Source organism: Manduca sexta, chromosome 3 (genome assembly GCF_014839805.1).
Source record: "Manduca sexta isolate Smith_Timp_Sample1 chromosome 3, JHU_Msex_v1.0, whole genome shotgun sequence".
Taxonomy (NCBI): domain Eukaryota; kingdom Metazoa; phylum Arthropoda; class Insecta; order Lepidoptera; family Sphingidae; genus Manduca; species Manduca sexta.
In genome coordinates, this window is record NC_051117.1 from 9,239,787 (window position 1) to 9,261,099 (window position 21,313).

Below are 21,313 nucleotides of genomic sequence, written 5' to 3' on the forward strand. Positions count from 1 at the left end.
CCCAAAGCGGTCCAGGACCCTCAGCGGTCCACGGGAGACTTGGCGGAGGTCTACGTTGACGTGACCAAAAAATGGGGGTCTACGATTCTTAAGCGGGGTTCCACGAAAATGTATCTGGTGTGATAGTAAAGTACTAAAATTTTGGTGAATTACCTTTCACTGTAGGCAGATAATATTGGGGTCGTAAGAGGCATGGTGACTCCGACATAACTCCCCGCGATGGCTGCGGGGTAGTTGTAATGCATTTTCTCTGCGAATCCTATAAAAGAAAGGTCCTCCGGAATCAGCAAAATTTTGAAAGGGGTCTATGTGTAACAAAGTTTGGGAACCTCTGGTAAAAACTATGCACTTACGTTTTGTGACCTGGCGGCAGACAGAGACGCTACTAGGGCACTCCCAATTTGTCTTTTTATTATTTTGTTCTATGACTGTCTTGGCTTGGTTGTACACTGTGCGCGCTGCTACATCGCTCTGAGATCCCGAGTTCGAATCCCGGGTTAGGCAATGTGATACTGAGTTTTTTCTCTCCGTATTACGCTGGAGTCTTGAATTTGTACCCTACATGGCGATAAGGTCGTCTCCGTTAAGATTATGAAAACATTTTTGGCAAAAAGTGGGTGCCCTAGTTGCACCTCTAGCTACCCCTTTATAAAGGCGTGTTATATATCTGTTTGTTTGTTTTTTATGTCCTCTGTGGGGCGAATCTATTGTCATAAAGGCGATGAAATCAGATTATTGAATATATTTTAATCATTTTACATCATTCCAATATTAAAACAGCCTACATTAGTATAAAAAACAGAAAAATTCTAATGAGTATTGTAAAAATTTTGGTGTCTTGCTTTTGATTCGTTTTCTTATATCTTACAATTTACATCGAGTAGCTGAAATCTTCTTAGAGTTCTAAAAAAGCAACATTATGCAATTTCTTTTAATATATGTTTGCAAATAGATCTTCCACAAACTCATCTGATGTCAAAGAACAACATTTATATTGTGTGTACTCTCCAGGTCTACACAAGTCTGCCCAGAAGCAGTCGACGGAAGAAAGCAAGAAGAAGATGTTAGACGAGCTCCAGGAGTTGTCAGACTACGTGCAGCAACTGACGCACAGCATAAAGATAGAACCTGTCGTGAGTACTCTTTCATTCCCTCCTAGCCGAATTTCGGCCATGACATCCAATCTCAACGGAGATCAGCCAAGTACGCAGGAGTTACTATAGTGCTCAAGTGTGTGCGCAATACACAAGTACTCTCTGTTCCTTCACTCTCATAGTCCGGTGAGACGACAACCCGATATGACCGGAGAGAGATTAGGCAAAGAAAAAGTGCTCTTTGTGATATAATTAATATTATGTCGAGAGTGAACTTAATGTTATAACTATTATGTTGGCGAGGAAATGTATATTTTTCTTAGTTGCCTAATTATTTTGGTTAGTTCTGTGTAATTTAGATTATTCTGTCACAGTTTTCCTATAAATACATAATATGCTGAATGCACCCGACACTTTTGGCGTTCCGATAAAATTTCTCGGCCCAACTTAATGTGAACCAGCCCTTACTGTCTCATCAAGGCATATTGCGACTGTGTCGCTCCAAACGTCGTCTTGCTCAATTTTTATTTAGTTTTTAAATATTTACCAAATCTATCTCTTTCGACATAGGAAGGTATGATTTTAATTTTAATTCAAACTTCTACTGGTGGTAGGTCTCTCATATGTAAGAGTCCGCCTGGATAGGTAGCAGCGTCTAGTCACTGTTGTGTTTCGGTTTGAAGGACATTGTAGCCAATGTAACTACTGGACGTAATAAAACTTAACATCTCATGTCTCAGGATAGCGAGAGCAGTGAAATACCAAAGAAAATTGTAATTCAAGATGTTGAATGGTGATTCTACTGTTTATGGGCGGTCGTATCGCTTGCCATCAGGCGAACGGCCAGCTCGATTCGCCATTTAAAGCAATAAAAAAACAAAAAAAATCGAAACTATGAATCGAACCCAAAATGTCCATGTTCACAGCCCTTGCTGCCAATAATAAAATATTTATCGTTGTTATATTTCCCGTGTCCAGAAGCCCAAGGAAGCTGAGGAGACGGCCATGAAGATCGCCAATCTGACGACGCAGATGTACGCGGAGCTGGACCCCAAGACCAAGAGGAGGAGTGATCTGCTCAGAGTAATATATTTTTTTATCCTCTCTCAGTAGGTAAAGGCCCTAGGGTAGACATTGGGTAAACCAATAGCATGATAAGAGAAATGGCACTTATAGTAGAATTGTCATTGCTAGTATAGTTCGTTTTTTTTAGTACCGGACCTCGTAACCGTGAGGTATACACACTTAACTGTGTGTCTTAGGGTCGCAACAAAGGTCCGAAGACCGAATGCATAAGAATTGCCTTGGGGATGGAGAGGCTGGTTGTTGTAGCTGCTAGTATACTTAACTGATTTATTATGTCTTTGCAATAATTTATGTAAATTCCTCTCTATATTTTTTCTGTTACTACTGCTAAGCAGTAAACAAATGCCGTGTAGGTAGGCCTGTTCTCTCAAAATAGATAGAATATAGTCAATAGCCGCCCGGAAAGCGATCACCGTACTTATGGTAAAACCCGCCGTAGTCCACGTGAGTCGTGTTCTGGGTTCGGCCTGTATAGATCCAGTTCAAACAGGCCGGCATTATTGTGTCGACCGGCAAGAGTAATCATCTCTTGTAAGTCGAAATTCTATTTGGACCCTAATCCAAACACTATCAGGTGCAGGGTTACCACTATAAATACTATCAGACGAGTATGGTGTGCCGATATAAAAGGAAATATATTGTTATTGTTGCAGAGATCCCGTCGCAGCTTCATAGTGGATGAGAAGATGGACAGCAGCCTCCGCCGAGCCTCGTTCATAGCCGCGGCCACCACCGCCCTGCACGTGCTTGATGATGCACAGAAGAACATCAGCCAGGTGAGATTATTATTAAATACCAGCAAGAACAACTGGACACCTAAATACAACTACAACAAAATACTTTACTGGTGGTAGGTCTCTCATATGTCAGAGTTCACTTGGGTAGGTACCATCGGCTTCCTTGCATTTTCTGTTATGTATTCGCGTTAATGATTGTAAAAAGGTATTAGCTAGGGCCTCTAGCATATCTCAGCTGAGCAAAGTAAACAAAAAAGCAATAACAAAATCCCTCGTTTTCACCCACCAGTGCCAAGGCACTATCATGATTCCTGAGAGGGTTGTGCATTCATATGAAAATTTAAATTAATTTATTCCTTATTTTACGAGCATATGAATGAACTTCTCTGAACAACAATAAAAAAAAAACAATTGTATTTTTTTTCTCCTCTCCTTATCATGTATTGTAGTCTTTGCCTTAAAATGATTTTGAAAAGAGCAACACCAGAGTTTCTTGCCCGTTCTTCTCTGGTGTGAACTGCTTTCCGAATTGGTGGTAGAGGTAATATTGACGGAATCTAAATAATGTATAACATTTTACGGATTCAAATAAATCATTTCATATCGACATTACTCATTTACTAACAAACTAAACTAAACAAGTCCCAATGTACTAATAAAGTATCTCCCCAATATAGCCGTATGCTGGACCTCCATTAGACAAGACCCAGGTGGAAGACACAGAGAAGTCTGCGCTGGATAAATTGGGCAAACTGAACGCAGCGATTGCGCTATACCTGTCTGCCCATACCGGTGAGTATTATCATGCATTTTATTTTATTATTATATTAACCCCCCCCCCCCCCCCCCGAGGCAATTCTTGTGCGCTCAGTCTTCAAACCGATTGCACGCTCATACACGGTGCTCATTTATCGCGGCCCTAGGCACACAGTTAAGTTTGTATACCTCATTGTTGCCAATTTACATTGAGGCTTATAAGGGCTCGTGAGCAGTTGCTAGCCTTCTTCCCTCCTCCCATCAGAGGTTTCCTTATACTTCCTCCACACTTACTTCCCAGATATCCCCTTCCAACTTTCCTCCAGGACCTTGCAGTCGTTAAGCCGGGGGATTCTAGTATTCCCTTGGTTTCCCCTCGGTGTTGAATTCGGGGCCCGATACCCAAAAAATACCTTGGCTATCTGTCAGTCAACCTGAGGGTTTCGGCTTCTCTGTACCCTTCAGGCGTACCGCCCCTTGCCTCTCCAGGTGAAAAGAGAATGCACTTCTGTAATTGGAGTTGCCTTGTAAAACTAGTTTTTGGCTGCGGCACCGCCCGCGTGAAACTTTGCCGGCATAAATGTTTTCTTGGAATAAAAGTTGCCTTAGTAGACAGGAGTAATGTAGCTATGTAGCTACGTACCATAAGTGAAAAAAAAATCAAAATCGGTTTAGTAATTCAAATAAACTCTTCAGCTTTGTAATATTAGTATAGATATGGTTTTTTTAAAGATATCGTTATATGTCGTGGGTTAAATGACATCTTAGCGTAGTGATAAGACTGATGACTAGACTGTCAATAAAAATCAGATCTTAGGTTCTATTCTTAAGTTAGTCACCGCAATGCTCGCTGTGAGTGTTGTAAATAAATAAATAATACTTAATAGCTTCTGTAATCAAAAAATAAAAATGTGTTTTGTGAAAAGGACAGATTGGTGATTTTTTCCGGTCATAATTAGTTTGGAATTCTTATATACATTTAATTGAGGCTGACTGTACATACATCTCTGGGAGTACAGGTGTGATGTGTCTTTCAGATCCCAAAATCATCGACTACTCAACAGCGGTCACTTCAATGAACACCATCAAAGAACTCATGCCGGAGTTGGCTAATGGTATGTACATACAAATAAATATTTTGCAACACACTTTCTTTACCCTTATGTCAAGACTAAGTCTGACAACGCATTCCCTCTATAATGATTCTTCTGGTATTGTTAAAGAATAAATGAATGAAAATACTTCATTATTAATTTAACACATGTGAATCTATTAATATAATATATATGAATAATATTCACACCATTACTATTTGGATCAAGTTTAATGACTACTTTTATAAAAAGATTTTATCTTATTGTATGCACTTTAATGTCACAAATGAACTGATTTTCTTTCTTCTTGCTCCGTTATTTAAATAGAATCAAGTCTCTATAAATTTATTTTTTCATTAATCGATTTCAATTTTCATCTATGGAATATAATTGTTCAGACGCCCAAGCGCTGGGCAGCGTGAGGGACAACAAGAGTCGGCAGCAGTTGCTGGACGGCATCCGCGCGCTGTGCGACTCCACCAGGACCATCTGCACCCTCACCGGCGCCGAGGATCATGAGGTGACCCATTTGGGTTTATTCAAATAGTCTGTTTTCAAGTAGTTATTACAGTACTACACGCCAAAATTTAATATGCGTAGGTATGTCGAATATCATGGTATTAGAGGCTCCCTATCACTCCAAAGATCCCCTATGTAATTTTTACTTAGTATCTATTCGTACAGAGGTCGGCCTATAATTTGATTATATGTAAAGACAAGTAAAGCGGCGATAGCCTAGTTAGGATTCCCGAGACGAATGTCTGCAGGTTCGAAACTCAAGGGCACACACCTCTGAGGTTTCTAAAAATGTATGTGTGTATTATTTGTGAATTATCGCTTGCTTTAACGGTGAAGGAAAATATTGTGAGGAAAACTGCATACTTGAGAATTTCTCTATAGGAATTTTGAAGGCATGTGAAGTCTACCAAACCGCACTAGGTCAGCGTGGTGGACTAAAGCCTAATCCCTCTCAGTAGTAGAGGAGGCCCGTGCCCTACAGTGGGACAGTATACATATAATACAGAGCTGATATATATTATATTATATAAATATAAGTAATTCTCAGTAATGTCGTGATCAGGTGAATGATATTTATCAACTGTTGCAGAAAATGCAAGACGCGTCGAACAAATACGCAGATGTGTCCAGGAAACTGATATTCACCATCGGGAAAGGAGTCGACAAGGCCACGGAGGCAGAGGTAAGTAAAAAAGAATTCCAGTACGGTAAAGTCACGAAGTGTTCTTCGCAATACTTACATGTAATTATTTATTTGTTTTAACGGGCAAGTAATTTTTGCATTGTAATTGGGTAGAGTTTTAGTTATGATTTAAATTGTATTAGTGTATGCTACATATTTAAATGGACAGGGAAAATTAACCCCCTGCATCTATCTGATAGTGAGCTCCGTGGAGTTCTGACTCCAGCTATCTGGACATTATAGTATCGACTGGCGAGAAATGGTTAAGCTTCGCCCGTTGACACAATTATGACGGCCTGTTTGAAGACAAATAAATGTATATAAAATCAAATTACCTATTTGCCACTGGTCTCACAATAACACGATGTTTTCAAATACCAGCTTGATTCCCATATAAAAACGAATTTTATTATTATAATTTGTTCAGATCCTAAAACTAGCTAAGAACGCGTGTGACAAGGCGGTGATGCTGCAAAAGGCTGGCAATGATGTCGCCAAGGCCAAAGGAGTTGACGCCAAGGAGATTCAAGACGCTGGTCAGCACGTCGTCACCTGCGGGAAGGATTTGGTTGCTTGTGCTAAGGTACGTGGACAGTAGTATGAAACAGCGGTGGTACCTACGCAGGCTGTTATCACGGTGTTTCGAGGACTTTGCAGCCTTCATGGTCACGGGGTGGACTGATATAGTAGTTTTATTTAAATGTAATATGGGTCTGGGTTCAAATCGCGGATCAGGCCAAAATAATTGCGACTGGGTGTTTCTATCTTAAAGAAATTACTTAGTCGCAGCTCGGAGTCAGGAAGTTCGTGGTGTGATAACTCCGTGCCTCGGAAAGTACTTAAAGCCGTTGGTCTTGCACCTGATCTCTCTTTGGTCATGTCGGACTGCCGTCTCATTGGACTATGAGTGTGAAGGAACAGAGAGTGCTTGTGTATTATGCACACACTTGTGCACTATAATATCTCCTGCGTACTTGGTCGATCTCCGTTGAGATTGGCCACCGAGGCCGGAATTTGGTTAGGAACATTGACGTATATAGACACGTAATTCCATATAAACTATTTGTTTGGAATCTGAAGTAAAATGGCAACTAAAACGTCATTATTACAACCTATTTATTCACTTGAACAACAAATCAATTTACTTATTTGACTAATATTTTTTATTCACATACAGGTTTACTTAGACTCGAGTTCTTATAATATGAGCGTCACTCCGTACGTAACCACAATATTGAAATCATACTAAAGTCAGGTGAACGGATTGCAAAACAGTTAAGTCGAACATAATGAGTGTACGGAACGTCAGCTCTAGTCTGTAGTACATATATATAGATGGTTAGGAAGGAATCATGCTAAAGATGTAGTTACTGCGCTAGATCACAGCGCCGTGTCCGCACGAGGCGCACGGGCGCAGCGCGCTGCTCGCGGCCGCGGCCGGCACCGCCGCCGCCGCGCGCGCGCTGCTGCACCGCGCCGCGCCCGCCGCCGCCACCGCCGCGCCCGCCTGCGACAAGCTGCACGCGCGCGCCGCTGATCTCGACATCGCTCTGGAGGCTATAAACGAAGCTTGCTCGAAACTCGGTTAGTCTACAATAATAAGCCAGCTTTACAATACCAAAAAAAAAAAATGCAAGAATTTACTTCCACTAGCGATTTTTAGTCATAATTCAAGGCAGGTCAACTAGAAATTTTGAAACTTGAAGGACTTGCAGCGAGTTGTTTTTGTGTATAATTATTGAAATATTAAACGCATTTAGAAGAACTTGCGACTATAATTATAGCTTAAAAGTCCATATAACCGTAACCAACATCATGGGTTATAAATCAGTAGATCATATTTGAACAAAATAAAGGTCTATTTAATTATCTCTTCCTCTCACACACGCTCGTTTAATGACAAAGACGTTATAGCTTACATCGTGACACTTAGCCATCAAAGATGAAAGGCTTATAAGTTGCAAATTTTGAAATATCCTATATGAAATATGCATATCAGTTGAACACAGTGAGTGTTCGGAACAACGGATCTGGTACGTACTACATATAATCTATCGATGATTATTAATTCTATTGCAGAGGACGCAGATGCGAAAGCCAATGCCAAAGCCGAACCGGAACCCGACGCGAAACCCAAGTCTCCCGAAGAGATATTACGGCTGCAGATAGTGAAGACCATCACCGTGGCCAAGGACAAACTGCACGCTGCCGATGATGAACTTAACAAGGTATTGTTTAGCCAAATCCTTACTAATATGAAAATAACTGTTTGATACGTTTCATAGTTAAGGCACTGAACTGTATTTAATGAAATTTTGTACCGAAGAAGCATGAACATACAAACAGTAATCAACGCGACGAAGCTGTGAGCAAATTCCTGTAATAAATGTATTTGTCACATTCATTCTATGCGTATAGTGTACACAACAACTGCTTTCTTTTTCCTTTTTTAATGTTCATGTCATTTGGTTGTAAGATATTACCTCGAGTGATAAAACCGCCAATTGTAATTAATTTATCAGTGGATATACTGTCTTTTTTTCCTCATGTTCTTGTGTACAATAAATAATTAAATAAATAAAAAAGCGTAATGATGTAATGGTCGTTTCCCTTGAACATGAAAATCTATCTACCTAAGGATATTGACTTTACAGAGTCTGAAACCTAGGCCAATTCTATTATGCGTGATAATTGTTTTGTACCGACACCACGTTGAACTAATATAATGGATTTTGACCTTATTTTTCACAGCCACTGACGAGCACCATGATGAATCTCGAAGATGCGGAGAAACAGAAACTACAGCTTGCGAAGAAAATTGCGCAAATCAACGCGGCGATGGCGTCCTTCGTGTCTGCTTATTCAGGTAATAAATATTAAAGATAGCACCCCCATTTTTGAAAGTCTAGGCAGAGGACAGCGTAGGCACAAATTCGAGTTTAATTTTTTGTAATATATAATTTTTTTCTAACATGGAAATTAAACTTAGCATCCTATACATTTATTTATGTGTCTGTAATTTGATATTTTTTAATTTATTTAAAATTCTAACATACATGAAGCTAGTTGCATTTTCGGTAAATAAAGTTTAGTAATATACTTCATCGTTCTATAATCATTTTGTAGACCGCGAGAAACCCGACCGGGCGACCGCTGAGCTGGCGTTAAGGACCATCACCGAGCTGGTGCCTGAAGTTGCACGTGGTAAGTATTTTGTATTTGATAGACTAACTTCTGACTACGGCTTTGTGCTCGTGATTTTCTTCCCGGATTAAATATAAAAAAATATTTAGCACCTATAGCACTCACCTATAGCACCTATAGCTTCCCATTAGTGAACAAAATTTCAAAACCCGGAGATTCGCGCGTTCAAACAAATAGACTCTTCAACTTTTTATATTATTGTAGATTGTACAGAGTTGATCATCTTTTTATTAACGATCTTATGAGATAACTTACCTATATCTAGTCTACTTTTTCATATTTCATCCGGGGAAGTCATTTTTATATTATAGAACAATCAGGATAAGCCAATCCTGAACGATAGAGCATATGGGGTAATTCCCCTTATTCGAGAGCCCATGGGGTAAGCTAACACATGTACCGTATGGGGTAAATTACCTTTAGTTTACAAATCACATTGATTTATAAGTAGTAGTCGAATTAAAAAGCTCACACATTTTTTTGATTTAGGAATAGAAGACAATCTTACTTACTGTTTTACCTCTAGTTCAATGAAGATGGTGGTGGTAAGTCTCTTATATGTGAGGGTCCGTCTGGGTAGGTACCACCGCAATGTCTATTTCTACGCCAAGCAGAAGTGTTTAGTCACTGTTGTGTTCCGGTTTGAAGGACATTGTAGCCAGTGTTACTTTTGGACATAATAAGTCTTAATATCTCATGTATCAAGATGGCGAGTGCAGTGAAATACCAAATACTTTGTAATTCAAGTTGTTGGATAGTGTTTCTACTATTTATGGGCAGTCATATCGCTTACCATCAATGAATGGCAAGCTCTTCTCATCATTCAAATCAATAAACATAAGAAGGTATTTTGTAACTTCATCCATTCATTCAATTATATTGTACAGATGCGAAGACTCTAAGCGCAAGCATGGACCCAGACTCGCGGAACCAGTTCCTGCAGCAGATCCAGGCGCTGTGCCAGGCTAGCAAGGACGTCTGCGCCACCGCCGAGACCGAGGTATGAATAAACTATAGTTGCAAGAGGTTAGGGTCTGTTCAAGTATTACTTAACGCAATTTGGGGGGTGCGGGTGTCTTGTAAAACGTTACGATGCGTTACAGGGGCGGGAGGGGAGTTCCGTACAATGCGTTATGTAACATTGTTTTTTTTTTTATTTTGAAACAATAACAAAGGTATTTTCGCGAATTTACGGGATTTTGCATAAAATATTTGTGAATATTAGAAAATTAACTTCACAGTTACATAACTTTTAGAGGGTGGGTTGGAGCGTAGAGGAAAACGTTACGGCGCGTTACATGGAGAGTTGGGGTCAAAAATCTTCAAAAATTGCGTTACGTAATAATTGAACGGCTCCTTACTGGCTTTTCAAACTTTTCGAATACTGACATTTCTAGTATATTAGTTAGAAAATACTGACTATCTCGGTGACGTAGTAGTACGGTATGTTTGCAGTGCTGTGGTTTCGGATTCAATCCCCGGGTTGGACAAAGTGATATTATAACTTAGTAATTGGTATATTACTAAATTTATTTATCTATCCGCCCATAATAATCGCAATCCAAATTAATAACTATTCTAGAACCGTCGATTTACGTTTTTAATGACATTGACTCGTGCTCAGGGTGTCAACGCCGCAGTGAGGAAGTTCTCAAACGCGTCAGAGAAGCTTGTGTTCACCCTGACTCCAAGAGAAGATGGTGCAAAGGGGCAGCAGGTAATTACTACAAATTGGATCTTATTTTTAATAGCACAAAGTTGGCATTTGTATATACGGCGATAGGTCTTTCCCTTGGCACATTATGGAACAAAATAGAGCCTCAGCAAGATATTAATGTCATTACTTCACTATCTATACCTTCGGGAATAAAAGCGTGGGCTTCAGTTCGGACCCGTCTCTTTCATCCGAACAAGCTGCCACAAGTGTGCCGACCGGCGAAGGTGCAATCATTTCCTGTCAGTAATTTATTAAAAAAATATTCAACTCGAATTGATAACCTCCTCCTTATTTTGAAGTCGGTTAAAAAGAGAAAATGGTGCAAAGAGGACTGCGGCAATATAATAAACCATAAAAACATTTCCTTATTTTATCCACTTTAGTGTTTAAGAAAAAACAGCAATTCATCTTAATCCTTTCGTGATATTTTCCAACCATACTCTATTTTAAGAAATTTCCACTCTCCAGATGTTGGACCTGGCAAGTTCTGCATGCGACAAGGCTTCCCAACTGCTGTCGAACGTTCACCAGCTGGCGAACATAGTTGAAGGTGTCAACGGTCAGGATCTCGACTGTAAGGGAGTCAGGGTGGTGGACAAGGCTCAGGCGCTGCTTGCCGCTGCACAGGTGAGAATGGTCCTTGTGAGTTTAATGATATGGTCTGATTTTCTTAGGTGCTCGATTTGCTACATGGTTATTATCTACACTGGTATTGTAAGGTTAAGTGTTCAAATTACTTTGTAGGGGGGTGATATCTGAAACTTCGGAAACGATTCTAAAAAATCAATCATTAGAAAGCTTCACTAATATAATGCTAATTTGTAATAGTGTTACTTATTTTAGTAGTATCAAGCAAGATAAGTCGGAAGTAGGATAGAAAAGTTAGATTTAAGATTTCTGGTATTCTTTCATCAGGTGACAGCCCCTACCATCACCGAGCCTCGTTGCCAGTCTTCACTGCTGTCCACAGTTGACGACCTCTCGTCATCCAGCCAGCAGCTTGCTGACTCCTGGCGGAAGGTGCCTCCCAGCCCGTACCACCAGCCGCTGGAAACCGAGCTGCAAGAGTTGGAGAAGATCTTGGACAAGATGAGGAAGGGATGCCAGTCTCCACCACCAGGTAAGATGCGTAGATATAGAGCTAAGCCAATAGCTTATCGATCCCTTTGGTATAAGACCCACGTACTTGTTTGCTCCACCTTCCGATAAAAAACAGGATGATAACTAATAGTGAAAGGTTCAACAGAAGCAGACATTCGGACAGAAAAGCAACGTCAAGTATCGGGTTGTTGATGCGTTTCTTGACGTCATATATGTACGCCCTAGACTACCGTTTTCATCAATCTCTCTTATTCCATCTAATGGTTGTCTGTACAAAATTGCCTCGAGCGATAAGACCGCCATTTGTATCTCCTCTCAGCCTTTATTGTTTTAATATTAAGCACAGTCTTTTGTTTATGGTGTACAATATGAAATGCTATGAAATAAATAAATAAATAAAATATCTCCGAATATTCAAACCTCCCTTTCCTTTATCTTTTTAAAGCCGACATAGTGTCTATGATAAAAAAATAAAAAAGTCTATGGTGCCAGAATGCATGACCGTTGGTAAATTAAATGTCTTGATGCAGGAGCCACAAAGATGATGATGCCGATGGTGTCGCCCCAGGAGATGCAGAGACTGAAGTACGTGAGGACTGTCTCTAGAGCCAAGAAGAACTTGCAAGCGGCCGATGATGAACTCAATAAGGTACGATAACCCACATATTCATTGATTCCCAAAGTGGTCGAGGTGGAGCCCTAGGGGTCCACGGGAGGCTTGGGGGTCTATGCTGTTGTGACCAAAAATGGGTGAACACAATTCGTAAGCAAGCAAGTATTCGTAATTCGACAATTTGTGTTCGACAATGTTTTTTTTATATTGTGTTCGGTATAGTTCTATGATGTTTCTGTATACATTTAATTAGCATCGAACCTTGAACTTAACAGATGCAGCAGACAATTCATCAAAATAAAATAGGACGCGACTGATTATTTTTGTATCGGGTTCAATTAGATTTGTTTTTGAATAAAAAAAGCAAAAAAACATTTTTCTTTTTAATAAAATAGGAAACCACTATGAAAGTATTATTGTCTAGCTCGTATAGGTATACTATAATATTCATAATATAATGCTTGCTGCAGCCGGATATATGCTTGCTGATGCGACAAGAGGATGCTGATAAGATGCAGAAACAACTCCAGCAGCGGCTCGAAGAACTAAACGCGGCTGTCGCGGCGCTACTTGCGACCTCTCAAGGTAAACTAAATACGACTGTAGCAGCGTATAGGTAGACAACGCTGTAGAGGAACAGATGGTTGCGTTCCTCTATGGAAGGGAAAGATTTCCAGTCATCATCACGCGAATATTGCTTGCGTCCGGCCCCGGCCCCTCCGACGGTTCCTAAATTCTAATCGGAAGTGGTATATATACTGAGCGTCGCGCAAATTCTGGTGCGCAAGTCAATATTGTGTAACGCCATCTAGCGTGATTCCTGTGCATTATCACTACAATTATGTCAATACCATATCGGCCTTCTCGTAGTGCCATTGATATTGGCGAGATGGCGGTGTATATACTAATTGTACCTCACACGGGACGAGAGAGAGAGAGAATAGACCTTCATGATTTAATGAGAGTATCAACTGTGAGCTTGGTATTCATAGCCATTCTCTGGTCAGGCAATTGATATTAAATTTGTATGTTTTATAAAATTTATGGAATATACCTGTATTACAAATTGTGGTTGGACTTCTGTTCCGTATAGCTGTCGATATGGGGCTAATATTAGCTTGTTGAAGTGTGGATGTACTAATTTCATAACTACCTACCCTTTTGGTATGAGGTACTGCGGTTATGCAAATACATATAAAATTTTATACTATAACCTGTTTTTTTCGTAAGACCGTTCGAACCCTGATTACGTGGCGACTGAAGAGGCAGTCAGCACCATCTCTGAACTCGTACCACAAGTCGCCAAGGGTGAGTAATTTCATCTCATTGTTTTCCTTTCATATAGCTTTCTCGTTGTCGTTGCATTAAGATACCAATGCAGTGTTAAGGTCAGGGCTTCGCTCCCCGGACCCAGTAGAGATAAAGAATTTTTCATGGAACCGAGCATAGCTAACGCCACGTGCGTATGACATCTCTGCCTACCCCTGAAAAGGGAATAATGCATAATGCTTTGTTTATATACGCTTATTCGCAATATTCATTGCTATCACTAATTATCTAAAAAAAATTTAGATTCGAAGACGCTAAGCTCCAGCATGGATGCGGAGTCTCGTGACAAGTTCCTGGCAAAGGTCCGTGCGTTGTGCGATGCCAGTAAGGACGTCTGCAGCAGCGCTGAGAGTGGCAAGGTGGGTTCGCATGGTGAAATGTGTTTTTTAATAAACGAGTAAACTTAACAGCGTTTGAGTGGCACAGTGCAGTGCTGTAACAAGGTAGGTGCTGGTGGTGCCTGGGAGGGGGGAGGCAGACATGACCAGACACAGATATCACCCTGCGTGAATGGTACATGTCCCACTACAACAATGCCAAGAGAATCTAGGTCAGAGACAGAGAGAGTCAAGACTCTGAAGACAAAATTGTGTGAAGCTACCTATAGTACAAATGCTATTTACCCACGACAACATTAAGTTTGAAAAACAAATTATAAGGAATATTTCCTTTTCAGGGCCTGGAGCCAGCCGCATCGAAGTTCGCGGACGCATCAGGAAGGCTGGCGTTTACAATTAGTCCAAAATCTGGCACCAGTAATGAGCAACAGGTAACATAACTAATATCTGATTATTATCAAAAGCTTGGTTTTGCATGCTAAGAAAGGAAAAGTTTTTTCGAAATAATATTAATTTTTATTATGGATAGGTCTCTCATATGTGAGAGTCTGCTTGGGTAGATACCGTGTAGCGTGTCCTCACTGTTGTGTTCCAGTTTGACCCTGGCTACAAACTGCTTCAAACTGGAACATAACAGTGACTACACACTGCTGCTTGACGGCAGAAATAGACATTGGGGTGGCACCTACCCAGGCCGACTCTTACATATGAGAGACTTACCACTAGTAAGAATCATTATGAATCTACCACCGCTTCTGAATGTGTTATCGCTGTAAAGAAGAAGCGGCGCACGAAGAGAGAGCAGCTTCTCAGCGTATGTCGCACTTCAGAGCTATTTTATAGCGCCTAGAAATGTTCTAAATACTTGCGATAACCCAGGTGGTGGATCTGTCAAGTGCTGCCTGCGACAAGGCCGCGCAGCTGCTGTTCAACGTGCAGCAGCTGTCGCAGCAGGTCGGCGGTGATGCTGGAGAGCATTTAGACAGGAAAGGGGTTGATGTCTGTAACAGCGCACAAGCCATACTCGTCGCTTCACAGGTATAGTAAACATGATTTTAGTGGGAGTTCAGGATAAATTGTTTTTTTTTTTTGTGGTGGAATGATCAATCAATGAACAATCATTTTGCAGGAACTAGAATTTGAGGGTCTTTTCAGTCTTTCAGAGTAGTTCATTATGGGACTCGCTGATCTTCTTTGCTAGGTATCACTGAAATGCCTTTTATTGATTTTGACTCATAGCAGCAGTGGGGAGTGTGAGAGCGCAATAGTCTGTCACTGCTAGTAATCCAAATCACTTGTTTTATCATCTTTTGTGCTACAGTTAAAACTTGCGGATTAGTCTTCAAGGTTTAATTGCAAAGATATAAGACTGGTGGCGTAACTGTACTGCATGCGCGGTACGGCAGCGTCCTGAGGTCCTGGATTCGAATCCCGGGTCGCGCAAGTGATATTTGGGTTTTTCTGCTCAGTATCAGCCAGTAGTCTGAAATTTGTGCCTTATATGGCGTTAGGCTCGCCCGTATCACAACCATGGGACGGAAAACACTTGGTGAATGGTGGGTGTCCTGGTGGCGCCTTGGCATACCCCTTCGGGGATAAATGTGTGATGTGTATCTTTTTTGTTAAATACCAATGCCGTATGACTAAAAAGCCATCGTGGTCCCTGATACATCAAAAAGAATAGTGTGCGGCCATGATGTGTCTTTTATTTATTTTTTTCATTTAGAACTGGGGTCCTAACATCTCGGATCCCCGCGCCCGATCGGAGCTCCTATCAGCAGTGGACTCGCTCTCATCGTCGGGGCAGGACCTAGCCAAGAACTGGCGGCAGGTGCCTAAGGGTCCTCGTCACCAGGTCCTAGAGAAAGATCTGCAGGAGTTGGAGAAGATCCTGGGACAGCTTCGCGGAGCCTGTGAAAGTGCTGCTGGTAGAATAACTTTTATTTAGCAGTTAAAACAGAGTATATACGGTTTCATAAATAATTTGCAAGCAAATGATCTATAATTTTTTTTATGAATTCTCAAGCGAGCTCTTTGTTGATCTCGTTCATGATTTCGAAATAAAATATACAGGCTTGTACAATTTAAGTGACAAGGCGCGCAACGTTTATATTAGTGGATGTTATCAAGAGTCAAGCACTCTCTTGTCTTGCTAAGATAAAAAAATACTTTTAAAAACCTGGTTTACTTGAACTTTGTATTCGATATTATCTGAAACGTTTAGAATACATGACAACCTCAGATGCATGAAGAACTTCTATAAATTTGAAGAATCTAAACCGATGGTAGTTCTAAGTATGATGGTGAAGCATCTGTCGTTTCTCTAGATGATCAAGTCAAGAAGGTGGCAGAGGTCAAGCGGCTGCAGTTTGTGAAGAGTGCTGCCGATGCCAAGAGGAACCTGCAAGCAGCTGACGATGAGCTGAACAAGGTAAGTGAATTGTTGATCCACATATTTGTCCAATAATATTAAAGGTAAAATTTTGACAATTAACTATCATCAGGGAGAGGGGCGTATGAGGGACTATGGGGTACTCTTTATGAACTTTGCCTTTTTTAATATTTTCATTTTGTTATATTATATTTTATTTAATATCCTATTCCAAGTCTAATGATATGTATCTTGTTTAGCCGGTGATACCTGCTCCACTGAATCAAGAAGACGTTGTGAACAAACAGCATCGCCTGCACCAGCACCTTGAGGATCTCAACGCTGCTATCGCGGCACTGATGGCTTCTACGGCTGGTAAGTGGCGACTTACGAGAATTATTATTATCAGCCACAAGATGTCTAGTGAACATAACCCTTTGCCAAAGATTTCCACACTGACCTGTTGCAAGCAGTTCGCAGAAAATCTACACGTTTAATGTTAATTGGAACTGGAAGGACGAGGCATCAAGTTGATAATTTTTATATTTGTTTTTATTGATTTTAATGACTAGACGAGCTCGCCGTTCGCCTAATGTTAAGCGATACGCCCATAAGCAGTAGAAACATTATCCAACACACTGAATAACAACGTATTGTTTGGCATTCCACTGCGCTCACCATCCTGGACATGAGATGTTAAGTCTCATTATGTCCAGTAGTTACACTGGCTACAATGTCCTTCAAACTGGAAGACAACAGTGACTACCCACTGTTGCTTGGCAGCAGTAATAGACATTGCGGTGGTACCTACGCAGGCGGACTCTCACATATGAGAGACCTACCACCAGTAAAGTAATCAGTAATATAAACCGAAGGTTAAAGCAGAACCAAGGCTACAAGACAGGCTCAAATATCAAAATATAAAATATAATTATAAGCTATACGCTGAAAAATATCTCTTTAAGTGTATGGCCAGGTCTCTATAAACAACCTAATAAACGATATAAAGTAACAGCCTTAATTATCGTTTACATTAATGTTGCAGATTCTTCGAGGCCGGACTACGCGGCCGCTGAAAAATCAGTCGATACAATCAACAAACTGCTGCCCGAAGTCGTTAAAGGTATGTAAGATATGCGGTCCGAGTACGTGTTGCCCCTCTCCAGTGAGCGTGACTCGCTGAAAAATTACGGTGCAACAAAAAACTCACTTGTGAGACAGGTGACTCATACTAGTGCAGCACGTGGCTTTGCGCTAGTGAGTGTTGTGACTCGCTTGTACCATCTTTCGGTAATTTTAACTCATTACCAAATAGGTTTTATTAAGGTGTCAAGTTTTGATTTTGATAGTTTTTAATAACATTCATTAGATGCGAAAGCCTTGGGCGCGAGTCAGGAGCCGTCGAGCCGCGACGCGTTGCTGAAGCAGGTGCGCGCACTGTGTGACGCCAGCAGGGACGTATGCGCCAGCGCAGAGACCGGACAGGTCAGTGAGATTGTTCTTATAATTGATGGCAGTGTAACGAATATATTTTTTATTTGGTTGGATAGCTATCACCTCATGTATGGGAATAAAAATCCGCGGTTGGTATAAGTTCCGTTCAAGAATCAGCCAGTGTGCCTCTAATAAGACAAAGCAATGTAATTTAGACGAGGTAGTAAACACATTTTCTTCTCTTTTTCATGGCGATAAACTTGACTTGATTGTATTATAATTAGATTACCCTGTAATTATAAGCATTATTACTTTGACGTAACTGAATAAAAAATCTTCATATTTTCTACGTACAATTATTGTCTCTAACTTCCTTTTCGTGTCCATCATGCAAACTCTTAAATCCATCCCTATAGAGGATTGCCTGATACCATCTTTGCAGTCTTTCCTTCTTGACTTTCCTTCCTTTTGATTCCACCCGTGTTCTGGATTGCCTGCTAGTGTGAGTAGGTAATTAATAACACGGTACTGGAAAGTAAAAAAATATTTTAATTACTGTTTCAGGGACTGAGCCAATCAGCGTCGAAGTTTGCAGACGCTTCAGGAAGGCTGGTGTTCGTAATTAGCCCCAAAACCAGCACCACTAAAGAACAGCAGGTAAGATTTGATATCAGAATTTTAGAACTTATACCAATGTGACACTAATAGAGTAAGAGATGATATAAAAAGCGTGGTTAAAAGTGTCACAATATCTGTATTTTAAAACGTATATCAAGGTGTTGGATCTCTCGGCCGCGGCATGCGGTACGGCGTCGCAGCTGCTGTCCAACGTGCAGCAGTTGTCGCAGCAGGTCGGTGGAGATGCTGGAGTGGCCCTCGACAGGAAGGGGGCTAAGGCGGCTGATGCAGCACAGGCTCTGCTTGGAGTTGCTGAGGTAAAGCATGATTTGTTAAAAGCTACGTTAGGAATATTTAAAGTAGATACTATAAACTGTAAAACGTCTCTACAACTGTATATATTTTATTCACCAGAAATCAGCTTCGACGATATCCAAACCAGAATCTCAAAAATCTATGTCGTCGGCGGTGGACGATCTATCCTCAGCGACTCAGGAGCTGGCTACTGCCTGGCGACAAGTGCCAGCAGGCTCTCGCAGCCAGACCCTGGAAAGAGAACTACAGGACTTGGAAAAGATCCTGGGACAGCTGCGTGGAACTTGTCAAAGCGCTGGCGGTAATACTTTAGATTTTATTCTTTACGGCAAAAGAGTAATTGTGTGACAAATCGTTTACAGAAGATAGATATACTCGCGCAAAACAAATATAATTGTAGAAAGTAGTACATTAAGGATCAGTGTAAATAAAATAAGTTTTGAGAAGGATACACACAGTCCTAGGCTGTTTGTAAATTGGTAAAGAATAGTTTGGATTTAATGTAACTTATGTCGAATTGCGTTAAATTATTCTAGATGATGAAGTAAAGAAGGCGGCAGAAATCAAGCGGCTGCAGTTCGTGAAGTCTGCTGCCGGAGCCAGGAAGAACCTGCAGGCCGTCGACGACGAACTGAGCAAGGTACGTGGTTAGATGATCTGCTTCGATCTTTCCTTTATTAAGAGTTTTGAACTCAGTATGTCAAAGTTGAAATTCTTCCTAGAACTACTTTGTGAATTGCCGATTACTTCTGAATTGATTTTCTATAATCTATATATATAAAAATGAATTGTTGTTCGTTAGTCTCGCTAAAACTCGAGAACGGCTGAACGGATTTATCTTATCTTGGTCTTGAATTATTCGTGGAGGTCTAGGGAAGGTTTAAAAGGTGAGAAAAATTCGAATAATTGCCGGGAAAGTCCTCAAAACAGCATTTTTCTATTTCTCATACAAACGTTTTCTAACTAATACGTAGAGTCAATTTGAGCTTTATTGCTATTGTATAAAGTTCACTGTTGTCTAAGCAATGTAGGTGTGTTCCTAACATCAAAGCAGTGTGCGTTGGAGCACAGAATATAATAATGTAATGTCGCGTTCTGAAACTCAACAAAAGTGATATCGCGGACCCGACTAAATTGAATAGTCACAAAATTTAATATATCATTTGTTATTTGGTTGGCTTCACGATATTATTTCTTTTGTTTTACTTTAAAATGCATGTTTTCGTTATGGTCAATTTTTGAGCTACTTTTGCATATCTATACTTATAATAAATCTGTAGAGAGGTCAATTCTGTACATGAAATATATTTCCAAAATAACTGGGGGTGATTAGGGATCGATACTGATGCCAAAAATGCAATTAGTAAAATTTTTGTCTGTCTGTCTGTATAACCATTATAGAAACAAAAACTACTCGACGGATTTTAACTTAACTTGGTACAATTATTTTTCATACTCCTGAGCTGGTTATAGTATACTTTTCATCACGCTACAATTAATAGGAGCATAGCAGTGATGGAAAATGTTGGGAAAACGGGAGAAGTTACTCCATTTTTTAAGCTTTCGTCATTTCGTGTGCAACCTTAATGGTTAAAAGTTCCTTCGATTTCACCAGGATCCCATCATCAGACCCTGACCGGACAATCGGACCACCTGCATACCACCATAAATTAAAAGAACATCCCGACAAATTGAGCACCTTCTCCATTTTTGAAACCCGAAATCCACGCGGGCGAAGCTGCGGGCGGAAGCTAGTCATCTCTATAAAATCCCAATACAACGCATTTTTATTTTTCTGTTTCTTACGGTTCTCTTCGTTGTTTAGCCAGCGCAGACTACAGCACTAAAACAGGAAGATGTTGCCAAAAAACAAAATCGCCTGCACCAGCACATTGACGACCTCAACGCTGCCATCGCAGCTCTGATGGCCTCCACGGCTGGTAAATAATCCTTATACCTATCCTTATTTAAGATTTTAAAAAATTATCAATAATATTAACAGATTTATTGTGATGACTTTTTATTTCATTGTGTTAAGTATTATTTTCCAGCCTCCTCTGAAGGTGTGAAGCTTTCATTGATATGTTTTTTAACAGATTATTCGAAATCCGACTACGCGGTCGCTGAAAAATCAGTCGACACAATTACGAAACTACTGCCCGAAGTCGTGAAAGGTATGTAAGACATTATGATTGTCTGGTGAGTCATGTGACTCACACCAATAATCCATGTGATATACTTTAGTAAGCCATGTGACTCACGATGGTAAGCATGATGGTGACCACGTAACTTATGCGTGGTGAGT

General features: G+C 40.5%; 1 protein-coding gene across 7 annotated transcripts in view; it reads left to right on the plus strand.

Annotated features, from left to right (window-relative positions):
• Positions 1 to 21,313, plus strand: part of LOC115449644 (talin-1) — a 90,166-nt gene that overhangs the window by 23,089 nt on the left and 45,764 nt on the right. For 5 of the 7 annotated variants that reach the window (XM_037438727.1, XM_037438722.1, XM_037438721.1 and 2 more), the window contains exons 15-47: positions 1,012 to 1,133; positions 2,073 to 2,177; positions 2,834 to 2,956; positions 3,595 to 3,709; positions 4,711 to 4,788; positions 5,166 to 5,287; positions 5,876 to 5,968; positions 6,396 to 6,551; positions 7,348 to 7,552; positions 8,048 to 8,196; positions 8,720 to 8,834; positions 9,095 to 9,172; positions 10,060 to 10,172; positions 10,797 to 10,889; positions 11,358 to 11,516; positions 11,805 to 12,009; positions 12,521 to 12,639; positions 13,074 to 13,188; positions 13,834 to 13,911; positions 14,176 to 14,291; positions 14,609 to 14,701; positions 15,150 to 15,308; positions 15,997 to 16,198; positions 16,598 to 16,701; positions 16,902 to 17,016; positions 17,687 to 17,764; positions 18,011 to 18,126; positions 18,640 to 18,732; positions 18,852 to 19,010; positions 19,108 to 19,309; positions 19,545 to 19,648; positions 20,834 to 20,948; positions 21,105 to 21,182. In XM_037438727.1, coding sequence (XP_037294624.1) covers positions 1,012 to 1,133; positions 2,073 to 2,177; positions 2,834 to 2,956; positions 3,595 to 3,709; positions 4,711 to 4,788; positions 5,166 to 5,287; positions 5,876 to 5,968; positions 6,396 to 6,551; positions 7,348 to 7,552; positions 8,048 to 8,196; positions 8,720 to 8,834; positions 9,095 to 9,172; positions 10,060 to 10,172; positions 10,797 to 10,889; positions 11,358 to 11,516; positions 11,805 to 12,009; positions 12,521 to 12,639; positions 13,074 to 13,188; positions 13,834 to 13,911; positions 14,176 to 14,291; positions 14,609 to 14,701; positions 15,150 to 15,308; positions 15,997 to 16,198; positions 16,598 to 16,701; positions 16,902 to 17,016; positions 17,687 to 17,764; positions 18,011 to 18,126; positions 18,640 to 18,732; positions 18,852 to 19,010; positions 19,108 to 19,309; positions 19,545 to 19,648; positions 20,834 to 20,948; positions 21,105 to 21,182 — 4,077 coding nt within the window. The remainder of the gene's footprint in view (positions 1 to 1,011; positions 1,134 to 2,072; positions 2,178 to 2,833; positions 2,957 to 3,594; positions 3,710 to 4,710; positions 4,789 to 5,165; positions 5,288 to 5,875; positions 5,969 to 6,395; positions 6,552 to 7,347; positions 7,553 to 8,047; positions 8,197 to 8,719; positions 8,835 to 9,094; positions 9,173 to 10,059; positions 10,173 to 10,796; positions 10,890 to 11,357; positions 11,517 to 11,804; positions 12,010 to 12,520; positions 12,640 to 13,073; positions 13,189 to 13,833; positions 13,912 to 14,175; positions 14,292 to 14,608; positions 14,702 to 15,149; positions 15,309 to 15,996; positions 16,199 to 16,597; positions 16,702 to 16,901; positions 17,017 to 17,686; positions 17,765 to 18,010; positions 18,127 to 18,639; positions 18,733 to 18,851; positions 19,011 to 19,107; positions 19,310 to 19,544; positions 19,649 to 20,833; positions 20,949 to 21,104; positions 21,183 to 21,313) is intronic. The other 2 variants (XM_037438740.1, XM_037438746.1) reach the window with 2 other exon arrangements.